General features: G+C 33.8%; 8 protein-coding genes across 8 annotated transcripts; 4 read left to right on the top strand and 4 right to left on the bottom strand.

Annotated features, from left to right (window-relative positions):
- Positions 1-8: 8 nt before the first annotated feature.
- On the top strand, positions 9-2330 carry EFR3 (Efr3p; the record flags this gene model as incomplete). Its single annotated transcript, XM_019184491.1, has 1 exon — positions 9-2330. The coding sequence occupies one exon, from the start codon at positions 9-11 to the stop codon at positions 2328-2330; it is 2322 nt and encodes a 773-aa protein (XP_019042084.1).
- A 219-nt stretch (positions 2331-2549) lies between these two features.
- CAF20 (Caf20p) lies at positions 2550-3272 on the bottom strand (the record flags this gene model as incomplete). Its single annotated transcript, XM_019180764.1, has 2 exons — positions 2550-2892; positions 3154-3272. Coding segments are annotated over 2 exons (462 nt in total), but the record flags the coding sequence as incomplete, so codon positions are not given.
- A 176-nt stretch (positions 3273-3448) lies between these two features.
- On the top strand, positions 3449-4143 carry TMA16 (Tma16p; the record flags this gene model as incomplete). Its single annotated transcript, XM_019186173.1, has 1 exon — positions 3449-4143. A coding segment is annotated over exon 1 (406 nt), but the record flags the coding sequence as incomplete, so codon positions are not given.
- A 56-nt stretch (positions 4144-4199) lies between these two features.
- On the bottom strand, positions 4200-5061 carry WICANDRAFT_82787 (uncharacterized protein; the record flags this gene model as incomplete). The annotated part of the gene is made up of 2 exons (XM_019185440.1): positions 4200-4376; positions 4402-5061. 2 exons carry the CDS (start codon positions 5059-5061, stop codon positions 4200-4202), a joined length of 837 nt encoding a protein of 278 aa, XP_019042081.1.
- Positions 5062-7086: 2025 nt separating this feature from the next.
- MRX11 (Mrx11p) lies at positions 7087-7578 on the bottom strand (the record flags this gene model as incomplete). The annotated part of the gene is made up of 3 exons (XM_019180859.1): positions 7087-7173; positions 7225-7308; positions 7363-7578. Coding segments are annotated over 3 exons (387 nt in total), but the record flags the coding sequence as incomplete, so codon positions are not given.
- A 352-nt stretch (positions 7579-7930) lies between these two features.
- On the bottom strand, positions 7931-10849 carry ISM1 (isoleucine--tRNA ligase ISM1; the record flags this gene model as incomplete). The annotated part of the gene is made up of 1 exon (XM_019181165.1): positions 7931-10849. One exon carries the CDS (start codon positions 10847-10849, stop codon positions 7931-7933), a length of 2919 nt encoding a protein of 972 aa, XP_019042079.1.
- A 224-nt stretch (positions 10850-11073) lies between these two features.
- On the top strand, positions 11074-11535 carry EGD1 (Egd1p; the record flags this gene model as incomplete). The annotated part of the gene is made up of 1 exon (XM_019181317.1): positions 11074-11535. The coding sequence occupies one exon, from the start codon at positions 11074-11076 to the stop codon at positions 11533-11535; it is 462 nt and encodes a 153-aa protein (XP_019042078.1).
- A 582-nt stretch (positions 11536-12117) lies between these two features.
- GAD1 (glutamate decarboxylase GAD1) lies at positions 12118-13752 on the top strand (the record flags this gene model as incomplete). Its single annotated transcript, XM_019183081.1, has 1 exon — positions 12118-13752. The coding sequence occupies one exon, from the start codon at positions 12118-12120 to the stop codon at positions 13750-13752; it is 1635 nt and encodes a 544-aa protein (XP_019042077.1).
- Positions 13753-14717: the final 965 nt, after the last annotated feature.

Raw genomic sequence — 14717 nt, 5'->3', positions numbered from 1 at the left:
AACACAAGATGCCAATATTCCAACCGAAACATCAAAAGCTGATACTTCAATGTTATCCCCCGGGAAGAGGTTTCGATAAGAAACCAAACTCTTCAGAATTGAGTTACTTGCTTTATTACGCTTCAACTCGTCGTGTAAAGTTGGAGAAAGTTGGTAAATTTTTACAAAAGAAGAATGCTGTTGATATAAGTCGCAATCGTACAGGTAATGTACAAGTTACACTTGAAATAATCAATTCACTTATAAAGAAATGTCCTGATGATCTGAATGTGTTTGCTCATAATGTTAATGCTATTTTAGCTTCAGTCTTAACCACAAATGACCTTGGATTGTGTCAACACGGTGAGACTGTCTTTGATAATTTTTGCTCTAATTTAGATGGTGAATTATTTACAGGGGACATTGAATTTGTTGATAATTTCACCAAATTAGCAGAGGGATTTGTTGGAGTAGGCATTAATGCACCACAAACAAACTCAACTCAATGGAAAGGAATCGGATTAAATGCTGCTAAAGATTTGGCTCGTTGTAAAAACATTTCACAAGGCAATGGTAATTATATTGTTAAAAAAGTTATTCCATTTGTTGTCAATGAAATTCATGATGATTTTTCAAAAGATCAATTACAATCAGAAGTTAGATCTCATGCTTCGGAACATGAATTATCAAGATACAACACAGCCAGATCAAATGTTGCGAAGAATGAAGCTTCTACCCCAACAGAAATTGCAACTGATGAATTAGCAATCAATGCTTTGAAGTCATTTTTCAACTCAAGCTCGTCAAGTCAATTAGTTTCTTGTACAAAAGCTATTTGCCATTATTTAGTATCCTCAAACGTTGATCGTGATTGGGCTGCAGTTTTAGTGGAAATGGTTACTAATTGGGTCCCAGTTCAATTAAGATTTGTAATTTTGGGAGTGTTGACAAGTCATTTGAATAAAAAGGGAAAAGTACCTGAACAATTGATTTATCTGCGTACAATTTCAAGTTTACTATCATCATCTGTGAACATGGTTGGTCTCTCAGTTATTGATATTTTGCGTCAAATGATTGAACTACAAACACATTTGATTACAGATTCCGAAATTGATGCTCAACAATTGATTTATGCATATTCTGAAGCTATTAGCTCACTCTCCACTCATATTTATTATCAAAATCAAATAATCGATACTGTTAGTGAATTATTATTCAGAATCAAAGATTTTATGCTGAAAACCACACAAAAGAATCAAGTAAATGCTGGGAAACTGAAAAACTTTATTTTGGTTATGTTTGATAACATTAAAAATGTTCTAATCACAGCAAACACAAATAGTACAGTGCAAAGGACTACAGTTCCATTTGATCTTTTCCAAGATTCTTTTGAATTATTATCATATGATAATAAAGTGTTGTACAATGAGACTGATCTTTTCAAAATCCAATCCAAATACATTGATGTGTTGATCACAGTTTTAAAATTGGAGTATTCTAACTCACAAGATTCTGAAGAGGAAGATCATGAATCTTTAATCAGCAATTCTAAGGCAAGTGCCCTAAATGAATTTTATGAAGATTTGGAACAAGTGACCAAGATTGAAAAGTATGGAAATTATGATTCGTTGATTGTGTTGATGGGACTCGTTGTTGAAAAATTTGGTATAAATGCAATTGTTAATCTTTTCCCATTTTTCTTTGAATGGCAATTAAAAGATACTAAATTGGAGGATCCAAGCTTGATTTACAAAGATAATATTGGTTATCTTTTGTCATTTTTTGCATCAACTTATTTGAAAGATGATGAATTTAAAGATCAGGTTTTGTCAAGAATAGATTATCGTAAATCTAACGGATTATGGAAAATCTCATCAGAGATTCCTGTTGAAACAAGCTCAACTTCTCCAAACTTCATCTTCACTAAGGAAGATGCTGCAAGTTATATTCAAAACAATTTATCAGAGAAATATCATGATCTTGTTTTCAATAGTCATTATATTTATCAAGCCAATAATTCTCCATCTGAAGAAGTTGAAGAAGATATAAATGACCAGGATACTTCATTTTTTTCACAAAATGGAGCTCCAAACCTTTCATTCTCACAATTCCCACAACCAGGTGAAAATCATAGTATAAGATCTGCACCATTATCTGCAAGATCTTTATTAAATGGTAAATTACATGTACCAAAAGTTCAAGAATTAAGAAAAGCCATATCAGGTACTGCCTTGAAACAATCAAATTATGCAAATGCATCAAAACAAAGAACTGACATTGGGTCACTACTTAATGAGTTAAAACTTGAAACTACTTTAGATGATAGAGGTTCTTTAGGTTTCAGATATTAAAGACAGAAAAAATAGGGACTCGAGCATTCATCATTGTTTAATATAATAGAGTATTGTTGAAAAAAATAATAAACTTGAATTGTAACTAATGTGATAACATGAAAAATCTCCATACTCATACAAATAACAAATATGAAAAACTTTCTAATCTCTTAAATCCATAACGAATCAATTATAAACATGAACTCCTCTTCATTATTCATCATCCTCTTCTTCTTCTTCTTCGCTTTCATCATCATCATCTAAAGCAGCAAAAGCATTGAATGTAGATTTTTGTTGATCAGCAGCGATATCACGAGCATCAGCAGGCTTACTAGATGAAATGTTTTTATTATTTGGACGAACTTTAACTTGTGTATCTTTTAAAGATTCAGTAAATTTTTGCTTTTCAGAAACTTCCTCACTACCAAATGATTTTTTATGTTTATCTAAAGTGACCCAACCATCAGCATCTGGTTGTGGAGCTGGTGCACGTTTTGGACGATGAGTTTTGAATTTTGGTCTAACACCTAGATGTGATGATCTTCTACGACCAGTTTGGAATCTAAAATAAGAGTTAGTACTCGGTACTCCAATGATACCACAATCATGCATACCCTGATTCCTCTTCACTAGAAAATGTCAGTTAGTAATCTTTTTCTCCAGGAAATAGAGTGTAAATATGTAGCTTTATTGTTTTCATTTTCTTCATAATAGCCATTCCATCGCGTCCATATGTCACACGAGACAATGAAAACCACAACTTCACAGCCAAAAAAAAACTCCAAGCACATGAAAATAAAGCCTCATTACCACACTCTCCAAATAATAAAATCAAACATACGCTAGTTGTCTTTCTCTTTGCTCCAAGATGGCTCTGGTGAATTCAGCAAAGTCGACTGAAGTTGGGACGTGTGCAGTCTCACGTAGCTCAATCAATTGGTCAATATCGTATTTAGCCATTGTAGTGTATGTATATGTTCTAATTTCCTCTTTAGCAACTTGAAAACCTAGCAAAATTCTCCTAGTTTAAAGTGTCAGTTCAAGATCTTGTTTATTTGTGTCTTCTGATTTTTGTCAATGCTGGTTTTTTTTTTTCTCTTCCAACGAAAAATTTTGAGCCATAAATGGATTTGGGGGTAACTGGGGCTCAAAAAAATTTATTTTGTATGGAGATGAGCTTTATCTAAAGGCTGAATCTTTTTGATCTTTAGAAGAAACCAAAGCTTTTAAAAGAGTCAGACAAGATGCCTGTTGTTCATAGTTTAAACAAGGTCCAGAAGACCATCCAGAAATCAAAGGGTGCGATGCATCCAAAGGGAAGAAAGTTCAAACAGTTGAATAGAGCTACTTTAAGAGAACACAAGATTAATGAAAAAAAGATGCAACATGTTGAAAAGAAAGAGTTTGAGTTGATGAGAGTTAAGTTCTTCCAAGAAGCTATTAATAATAGAGACAAACAAGAAACTTTCAGTCTGGAAGATATGAAGTTGTTTATCGAAGCATTTTTAAGTAGAGATGATGAAGAATTGGATAGATTAAAAGCTGAAAGACGTAAAGGTAGACCTCCAACCAATAGACAACTATTATTAGAAAACAAAAAGAAACACGAAGAACATGTTTATGATTCAGGATATTTGGTTCCAGATCTAAGTGATAAAAGAACTGTTGAACTTTTAAGAAATTGGAACGGTACTACTGGTGGTTCTAGTATTTTCAAATTTATTCACATTTCAAGAGATACAGCTGAATTACCTTCCAAAAAGGATGAAACTATGAAGGAATAATTTCAAGTCATAAATTAAAGTTTTGTACATTAGAATAAATAAAATTATTGGGAGGATATGGGTATATATAACATATTATAATGCATTATTTAAGTTTTGATTTTCATATAGCATATTCAAACCGTAGGAGATATTCAGGAACTCTTGACAACTTTTCCAGATTCATCGATCTTATACTGTGCTTTTTGTTGATGTTCAAAATAAGAACCAAATCCATAAAGTAGCACAAACACTGTAGTGAATGACAAGGCAAATCTTCTAATACGTCTTTTACGTATATCTTTCTTTTCTTGTTCCTTATTAACGAATCTTTCAAATACTAGAATCTTGTTGATAGCATCACCACCTGAACCAATTAATTTCCAACCACCATTCTTTTCAAGTTTATTAATTTGTTTCAAATACTTCTCTGGATTTCCAAGTGTTTTGAATATTGTGAAAAGATCACGAGGATGATAATCATCACCAAGTGGATTTTCCTCTGTCACAATCTTTTTACTCTTTGTTAACACCATAAATTCATGTGTCAACCCCTTTTGAGATCTAATACTTGGGAAAAACAATTCATCACTCTTGGAAGATGATGCCGGAGGCTTTTCATCAGGCTTGAATCTGAATGTTGAAGAGACTTTATTAGTTAACGAAGTATCAACAGGAGTGAAAAAATTCTTTTTATCCAAAGTTCTAGCATTCTTGTTGTTCATCAGCTTGGCAATCTCATAAGCTCTTTCTTCTCTAAAGTGTTCTTCATCTCTAGAAATTTGTTTCTTTTTAGCATCTTTCAAAAACCCTTCTAGATCTTTTAATGAAATATCGGCGTTTCCAAAAGTTTGAGGTTCAACTTTTTGAACATTTTCAAAATTTTCTCTGAAGTGTTTAATCCGATCTGTAGTGGCACGAACTTCTGAATCACTAAACGTTGATTCCTTCGATAATCTTGGGATTTCATTTTCAAGAATCTGCATAATATCATCAATCTTGTTGATTTTTTCATTTGGAGAGAGATTTGTTAGATCTGATAAGAGTGCCTTGTTACGCTTTTTGATTTTCTTGAGTTGTGATTTGGATGGTGATTTTGCAACATTAATAATCTTATTCAATTCATCAATTTCTGGCTCCTTTGTATTGTATACAAATCCCGAGCTTGTTGATGTCTCAATATGAGGCTTTGAAATATTTGCAATAGGATCATCTTCAATGACTTTGTGCTCATTATCTTTACCTTTAGGTTCCAATTTAGGTTGTGATGTGAGGTAATCCAAGATTTCATTAGCCTTTGTGGAATTAGATTGTGTATCTTCAGTAGGGATTTGTGCATTAGAAATAGAGTCTGTAGGAATCAAATCATCATCCAACTTTGTGTTAGATTTAAAGTCTTTGATTTCATTAAAACCAGTGGACACTAATCCATCATCACCCTTGGAATCTTTATTAACTTCTTCCAAAACCAAATCGTCATCACTCTTGATATTTTTGTTAACACTTTTAACTTCTTCCCTAGTCTGACCAGCAGATACGGAAACAAGGTCATCATCCGATTTAGCATTTGATTCAACTTTCACGTTGGACGAACCTGTACTTTTGATTAAGCCATCATCAGTTTTAACAACATGAGTTTTATCACTCTTTGGTTTACTTGACTTTTTAACAGAGTTATCCTTTGGATGTGAACGGTTTTTAGCTGTAGCTGATGCAATTATACTATAAAGATCTTTGACTTTAAGATTTGGTTTTTTGGAATGAACCTTGTCATATTCTTCATCCAAATAACGGGTCAGATTACTTTTGATATCAAGGTTGAATTTGTTGATTTCTTCTTCTGTGAAGGTTGGTGTGGTTTCATTATCTTGAGAAGGTTCAAACAAGGGTTTCACTTCAATTGGAGTTTCAGCTTTGAACCTTTCCCTAGCCTTGATCTTTTTGGCATCCTTTGGTGTGATATTTATCAAGCCATCATCTTGTCTAACGTCTTCACTATCCAAGTATGGAACTCTCTTTTTAGGTTTTTTGGAAATGTAATCATCAAAACGAACATTAGCGTTGTTCTTATCAGTAACAGGAGCTCTCTCACCGACAACTTTACTTTCAGAGGATGTCTGTTTCTTCTGTTTCTTCCGTCTTGTCAATGTGATCAAGTCTAGTTCATAGTCGTCATCACGATCGTCCCTTTGCTTCTGAAAAGATGGAGTTGTATGGATGGTCTTCTTAATATGACAATCCCTATGGTTAAGCGCTCTTGATGCTCGCAAGACCTGCACTTTCCTAACGATTTGGACCTTGAAATACATTCTGCTGCTCAGAAAGGAGAGCTGGACATGATTAGCTTTGAAATGAACCATGTTCTTTATTTGTTCAACAATGTGTTATCAGCTTGCCACTTGTTTGTGTGTGGAGAAAGCAACTGGTTTAGCCTTAAAACCAATAGATAAGTGATCCCAATAAGCGTTAATTGTTCCCTAACCACTGAATACCTTATGCCACAATTTGTGGGCTACTACTCAGCAAATCACTAACTGAAAGGCGTCTCTTTGAATGATTGTTGGCACAATTGAGTTGAAATCGATCAAAAATATGTCAAAATCTTTTACAAATCCCTTATGATGATATTTTTTTATGGCGAGGGGTAGGGCTTCTAACCATAACTACAAGATCTCAAAGTAGGGCTTTAGTTTAACGACAAAATGATGAATAATTACAAATATAAGTAAGTGGATAGCTTAAGTATTTGTCGCATGTTCACACCCCTCAATTATTTTATAGCAAAGTTCCCTTTTCTATATCTGAAAAGCCCAAAACAGCTGAAACCTGACAGTTTAAAGGTCAATAAATAAATAAATATATTCATGAACTTTCTATAGACATCATCATCATAGTTTTGGTTTACCATTGTTTGGTAGTTGCTTTCTCTTCACAGTTGGTTTCAATTGATCATCCACACCAGTGTTTTTTTGGCTCTTGAAGAATCTAAAGAGGTCAGGCAAAGTCACAGTAAACAAGTTCTTCATTGGTAGAACGAACACACGAGCAAACCAAGGGGTCATAAACAACGATATAAACACTCTCACTGGGAATGTAGCCTAGTGAATGTTAGTATTTCACATACGTAGTTATCCTACCAGTTTACTCACTTTCACGATACCATAGGCAGTTGCTCCTTCAACAATCAATCTGGTTCTTTCCTCAACTGAATAGTTTTGCGCAGTTTCACCCAACTGATTTCAACAATGTTAGTATAGAAACAAACTTCAAACGAAAATCAAACTCACAATATGCTCAATTACCCCTGAGCCTTTGATAAGCACCCATGAAGGTATATCTGTTGGTAAGAACCCGAATTGGTGAAACCCATACCATAATCCCAAGAAAGGAACCAAGGCAGTCAATTCATGAAGGATAACAAATGCAGTCAAATGGGAAACCGGTGCATTGACAAATCTCTTACCATATTTCTTCATAGATTTAGGTAGTCTTTTGATGATTGGATGGTTTTTGTACTCTGGTGATTCGATGTCAATGTTGTCATAATTTGGTGGTGTTTTCGGTTTTGTTAATTGGTCGTTGAAAAGAGATCTTGTTGTTGATAAAGATCGGATTGAGGAGTATCTCAAAGGTCTGATTCCTATTGGTGCTATTCTGGCTAAGAACATGGTTGTGCTATCCTTTGTGTGATGTTTTATGAGCCTGTTGATCTCGTTAACTATGTGCAAGGATTTTGAATTTTTCAACAACTTCAAAGTTCGGAGAAATCTCATCTACAAGACAATTTTACTATTTACAAACTTGTTATTTACAGAGCTCTATAAACACTTTCTATATGCAGTTTTTTTCATAAATTCATTCATTAAGAACTTCGTCACATCTTTGACACAAGTCTTCCGCACTCACAGAGGTGTACTTCCAACATCTAGGACATTTCGATTCTGAGGAAGGAACAACACTCACAGTGACAGTTGTGCCATCAATTAGCACGCTATTGGAGTAGTGATAAGCCAATGAGTCTGGTAATGGTTTGTTAATATGAACATGGGAAACAAGGAGATAATCAGCCAAATATTGGGCATGTTTTTGCATAATGTTTTCCAATCCAGTATCTTTTCCACTGATATTGACAACAACATCTGTTTCCAAAGAGTTTCTGATTGTTTTATCATTCTTACGACCTTGCTCAGCTAATAGTTTGACTTCATCTTTAATCTTCCAAATTGAATCAAATTCAGCCTCCAACTCAGAATTTTTGTAACGTGAATCTAATTTTTTGCAACCTTTCAAAAATGGTGATGGTTGGTTTTCCTTTATCCATGGTAATGTGAAATCCCAAACTTCTTGGGTAACAATTGGTAACACTGGTGATAATATTGATATATAAGTTTGATGAATTTCTAATAAGACAGATTGGACAGCACGACGTGATAAACCATCAACTTTATCAGTGTATAATCTATCTTTAACAATATCAAAATAGGTTGCAGACAGTTCAGTGTTTAAATGGTAATTCAATAATTGAATAACTCTATTGTAATTGAAAACCCTGTATTGTTCCAAAATCTCTTCATTTAGTTTCACCAATTTTGATAGTGCATATTTGTCAATTGGTCTTAAGTTATCATACTCAACAATTTCTTCTGGCTTGATATCATTCAAGTTACCCAATAAGAAACTGAATGTAATTCTAATTTTCTTTAACGAATCACCAACATGTTTCAAAATCTTTGGACCAATAGCCATATCACTTGTATAATCAGCTTGAGCAGCCCATAACCTTATTCCATCAACACCGAGTGCAGGCAATCCATTCTTACCTTGAATAACATTTTCAGGCAAAATTGTATTTCCAATAGATTTTGACATTTTTTGACCCTTTTCATCCAATGTGAACCCATGTGTAATGATGTTTTTATATGGTGCTTTTGTAGTAGAGGCATCATCAGTTGCGATTTTAGTCAACAGTGAAGATTGGAACCAACCTCTATGTTGATCAGAACCTTCTAAATAGACATCAGCCAAATAGTCACGTTTTAAGTCGTGTTTCTCAATAAATGACTGAATTTCGTTCCAACTTGAACCACTATCAAACCAAACATCCATTGTATCTTTGCCTTTATAAAAATCTGCACCTTGACCACGATGTGATTCTGGTAACCATCTTTCCACATTCTCTTCAACTTCAAACCAAGCATCAGTACCTAGTTCATCAATTTTGCTGATAATATGGGAAACAGATTCTTGATCCATTAAGACAATATTTTCATCATGTTTAGAATATAATGCAGGAATTGGAACACCCCATGATCTTTGTCTTGAAATACACCATTCATTTCTATTTTTAATGAAAGATAACAGTCTATTCTTACCCTTTTCTGGAGTGAATTTCACATCATCAAGTGACTTACTAGCAGCTTCTTTAATTTTCCCAACATTTGCAAACCATTGAGGTGTAGCTCTAATGATGATTGGTTTTTTTGATCTCCAATCATAGGGGTATGAATGAATATAATTTGGATCAACATGGAAAATCATTTTAGCATCTTCTAACAAATTCAACATTATTTTACCACCTTCACCTAAAACTCTTTTACCCACTAATGATTCAAATCCTGAAGGGACATCTTTTGTATATTTCCCAAAATTGTCAACTGGTGAATACACTTCCATACCATGTTTTAAACATGCAAAATAATCTTCATTACCATGACCAGGTGCAGTATGGACCAGTCCAGTACCTGCGTTATCTATAACATGGTCACCATGTATTATTGGATGTGTTTCATTACTGATTGGATTAACATAACTACTACCAACCAACATTGTACCTGGAATTTCAATAAAAGTTTCTGAAAATTCTGGTTTGATTTCAAGTAATTGAGATGCTAGTTCTTTTGCAACGATCAAGGATTGTTCTGATGACTTGATGATTGTATATGTGAAGTTTTCATTAATGGAGATGGCCCTATTGGAAGCAATGGTCCATGGGGTAGAAGTCCAAATCAACACACTTGGTGATTCGAGATCTTTTAATAAATGTTTTAATTCATCAGTCATTTCCACCAATGGGAATGATAAATATGCAGCTGTTGATCTATGCTTATCATTATATTCCAATTCACCTTCAGCTAAAGCAGTATGAGTTTCACAACCCCAGAAAACTGGTTTTTTCTGTCTTGTTATAAGATTCCTGGATAACATCTTTTGGAATATTTTCAATTGGTTTATTTCAAATTGATGATTCATTGTTTTATAATTATCTTTAAAATCTGCCAATATAGCAAATTGTTTGAAACTTTCCAATTGAGTCTCCACTGTTTTGGTTGCATGATTTCTAGCCATATCGCGGATTTCTTTAACAGATAAAGTCATTGAAGCATCTTTTTTTAATTTCTTGTTTATGGTTTCCAAAGCTTTCAGTTCAATTGGTAAACCATGACAATCCCAACCAGGTTTATAATAAACTTGTTTACCCATCATTAAATTGAATCTATTTATGAAATCTTTTAAAATTTTGTTCAAAGCATGACCTAAATGCAAATCACCATTAGCATAGGGAGGACCATCATGTAAGATGAACACATCATCTTTGATTGGTGATTTCTCCAGTTGTAATTTGTATAAATCTTGTGATGATCTAGGCACCAAGTCCTTAATTGTAGCTTCATAATTGGATCTTTTAGGGAACTCTGTTTGAGGCAGTCTCAAGGTTTTGGAGTATTTATGAGCCAAATCGGAGTATAACCTCCTTTGAGCCCTAAAGACAGGCATCTTTTCTAGATAATCTCTAAATGTAGTTCGAATATACATAATCTCATGTTTACACTTTATTATTTCGCTTCACTACTTCATCAACACCCAAACACCACAACCAGTTTTTTTTTTCACCAAAATTTTTTTTTTGTCGACGAAGAAAATGAAGAAATTGAAAAAAAAGAGAGTGCTACAACTAAGTGAAACTCATAAGTTCAGTATTTACAGAATATTATTCCATAATGCCAATTGATCAAGAAAAATTAGCTAAATTGCAAAAACAAAGCAACAACAAAGTTGGTGGTATCAGAAGAAAAGCTAAAAAACCAACTCAAAAACCTTCAGCTGATGATTCAAAATTACAAGCTACTTTACAAAAATTAAACGTCCAAACTTTGGATGGTGTTGAAGAAGCCAACTTCTTCAAAGATGACGGTAAAGTCTTGCATTTCAACAGAGTTGGTGTCCAAGCTGCTGACCAACACAACACTTATGGTTTCTATGGTATTCCACAAGAAAAGGAAATTACTGAATTAATTCCAAACATTATTCCTCAATTAGGTGCTGAAAACTTGGACATCTTGTCTAAATTAGCTGCTCAATTACAACAACAAAAAGGTGCTGCTCCAGAAGGTAAAGCTGAAGGTGATGATGAAATCCCAGATTTAGTTGAAGGTGAAAACTTTGAATCTCAAGTTGAATAAGTTAATTACTAGATTTTGCATCAATAGTTAATAAGGAATGATTTTAAATAGTCATCAGGGAGTGGAAATGAAATAAAAAACATTATTTAATGACGTAAAAGTAAATGAAATGGGTTGTAGTGTGTAAAATTAAAACTAACATGTATACAGACACCTACACTTTTATTTCCGTTTTGGGAAGTCTACTATTTTTTCTCGTGGGATCGGTTTTATGTCAATTTTAACGTATTGCACATAACCTCTTTTCGAATCAGAAATAACAATTCAGGCATATCGAAAGGAACACGTGGAAGCAATTGGCACTGAGGGATTACGTTGATTGGACCATACTTGAAAAATGAGTGGAATTGATTATTATTTCGGAACAAAATGGAGTTATTTGCATTTGTTTGTTGGTCAAGAAGCGTAGCAATGACTTACAAGTTGCGGATTGCCCACGCTTTAGACCCGAACGAGAGGTTTTGGTTCAAGGAGGTTTTGGAAAATAAAAGTATATAAAGAACGAGTTTCATCACTTGGCTCAATTATTTTTGATCTTTTTCTTAGTACAAAATTGAATGATCAATTGATTCCACCACAACAATGTTGACAAAGCTAATTGACCCAGAAAAACTAGAGGACACAATCTTGTCCAATTCTCATTATCACAATCCAAACAATCGTAAAGACGATACTGAATTTGTTTCTCAAAACAAGTATCAACTTCCAGAAAATGGATTATCAGAAGAATTAACTTATCAATTATTACACAATGATTTATCATTAGATGGTAACCCAACATTAAATTTAGCATCATTTGTGAACACTTTTAGTACCGAAACTGCCAAGGAATTGGCCAAAGAGAACATTGTTAAAAATTTGGCAGATGCAGATGAATATCCAACTTTGATGGATTTAACACAACGTAACGTTTCAATCTTGGGGAAATTATGGAATCGTACAAGTGAGGAACCTGTTGGAACTGCCACTACTGGTTCAAGTGAAGCTATTATGCTTGGTGGATTAGCAATGAAGAAGATTTGGCAAGAGAGGCAAAAAGCTGCTGGGAAAGATTATTATAAACCAAATATTTTGATGGGTTCAAATGCTCAAGTCGCATTGGAGAAATTTGCTCGTTATTTTGATGTTGAAGCTAGATTGATTCCTGTTAGTGAAAAATCTAATCATGTTTTAGATTTGACCAAGATTGAAGAAAATATTGATGAGAATACTATTGGTATTTTTGTTATCTTGGGAAGTACTTATACTGGTGCTTTTGAAGATGTTGAACAAGTTTCTAAAATCTTGGACAAGATTGAAGAGGAAAAGGGTATTTATGTTCCAATTCATGTTGATGGTGCTTCTGGTGCTTTTGTTGCTCCATTTATCTATCCAGAATTGAAATGGGATTTTAGAATCCCAAGAGTTGTTTCCATAAACACTTCTGGCCATAAATTTGGTTTAACCACTGCAGGATTAGGTTGGATTATTTGGAAGGATAAAAAACATTTACCAGAGGGTTTAATCTTCAAATTGAGATATTTAGGTAGTGTTGAAGAAAGTTATACATTGAATTTTTCAAGACCAGGTTATCAATCGATTCATCAATATTATAATTTCTTACATCTTGGTTCAAAAGGTTATAGAGAAATCCATCACAGATCATTGAAGAATGCAAGAGTATTGTCAAATTTCTTGGAAAAGACTCAATATTTTGAATGTATTTCAAATATCCATAGAAAGAAGGGTCAATTAACATTCGATCCAAGTCTTTCACGTGAAGAATTGGCTAATGAAGATAATGAAGATTCTTATTATAATAAAGGTTTACCAGTTGTTGCGTTCAAGTTTAGAGATGAGTTCAAGCAACAATATCCTCATATCCCACAAGCTTTATTATCAACTTTATTGAGAAAAAGAGGTTGGATCATTCCAAATTATCCATTACCACCAAATGAAGAAGCCACAGAGATTTTAAGAGTTGTTGTTAGATATGAATTAACAGATGATTTATTATTCAGATTGATTAGTGATATTTTGAAAACAACTCAAGCCTTGATCAAATCAAGTATATTTTATCAACAGAGTGTTGATGCTACAAGTGCAGCAGACAAGAACCGGTATATCTATGATTTGTTGACTTCTATTGCAAGTGGAGGTGAAGAAGATATCAACAGTCATGAGAAGAAACAGGATCATAAGAAGAATCATCACACTACCTTCAAAGGTACCTGTTGATTGAGATTGATCTCTCTGTATAGTGCAAATGTTTTTTATGTGTCAAAGTTTATACAAATCTTTGTAGTCGGCTGCAAATTTCCGTTAGCCGGTCCGAATAAAATGTCAAATATGGTTTCGCGAATTAAACGGCTAAATTCAGCTGAAAGCCAATTTCACGTGACTTGACATTATTCTTTTGATAAATTGTTTAAAAATGTATAGAAATGGGTTAATCAAGCGGTTTGATTCGTGAATAGTATGTGTTTTATTTGAGAAGCGAGGGTAAAGTTCAATTCTGGGGTATTTATTTCGATTGGTTATAGAAGCTTTGGTATGGATCAAGTGCTGAAGGGACAAGTTATTTGAGAAAGACTGAAAACTGTGTATTATTTTAGACACGATCAAGAGCTGATTAGATTTGATAATTGCAGTTGCTGGAAAGAAGGTTTAACTAGGGAAGATCTGTTACACATTGTGAATTAGTAGACTGCTGCTACTGTGGTGTCAATTTGGTACTCTATTTTTACTGTGGGCTAGTGGCGAACCATTGGAATAGAGATTGGTCTCATTGGTTAATAGAGAGCAAAGTTTAAAGAAAAGTCGCTTGTGTTACTATTGTTGGTTGACGTTATTACGTTAGGTGTCAGTTTCAAAGTGTAAATTGTGACATTTTGGTGCTGTGCTGCAAAAGGGCGTTTCCAGCTGTCGGAGTAGGATTTAAATAAAACTGTGGATCCAAAATTTATCAACAATCCATCAAGAAGGGTTTGCTTAAAAAAAGGTTTCTTACAATACAAAAGAGTGTTAATAGGTGGTAACTACATACTATTTACTATCTGATCTATTGATTTTTACTCTATTTATTTGCAGATTCAGTGCTATACTTATTGAAAAGCTAGAGTAAGCTGATCATTATTCAAACAGCTAGCTGTGAAAAGGAAGAGGCATAAAAAAATCTTCATTAGCAGCCAGAATCCTTTACT

The sequence above is a fragment of the Wickerhamomyces anomalus genome (genome assembly GCF_001661255.1).
Source record: "Wickerhamomyces anomalus NRRL Y-366-8 unplaced genomic scaffold WICANscaffold_1, whole genome shotgun sequence".
In the NCBI taxonomy this organism is placed as follows: Eukaryota; Fungi; Ascomycota; class Saccharomycetes; order Phaffomycetales; family Wickerhamomycetaceae; genus Hansenula; species Hansenula anomala.
Note: the sequence above shows the minus strand (reverse complement) of the source record. Positions and strands in the feature narration are given on the sequence as shown.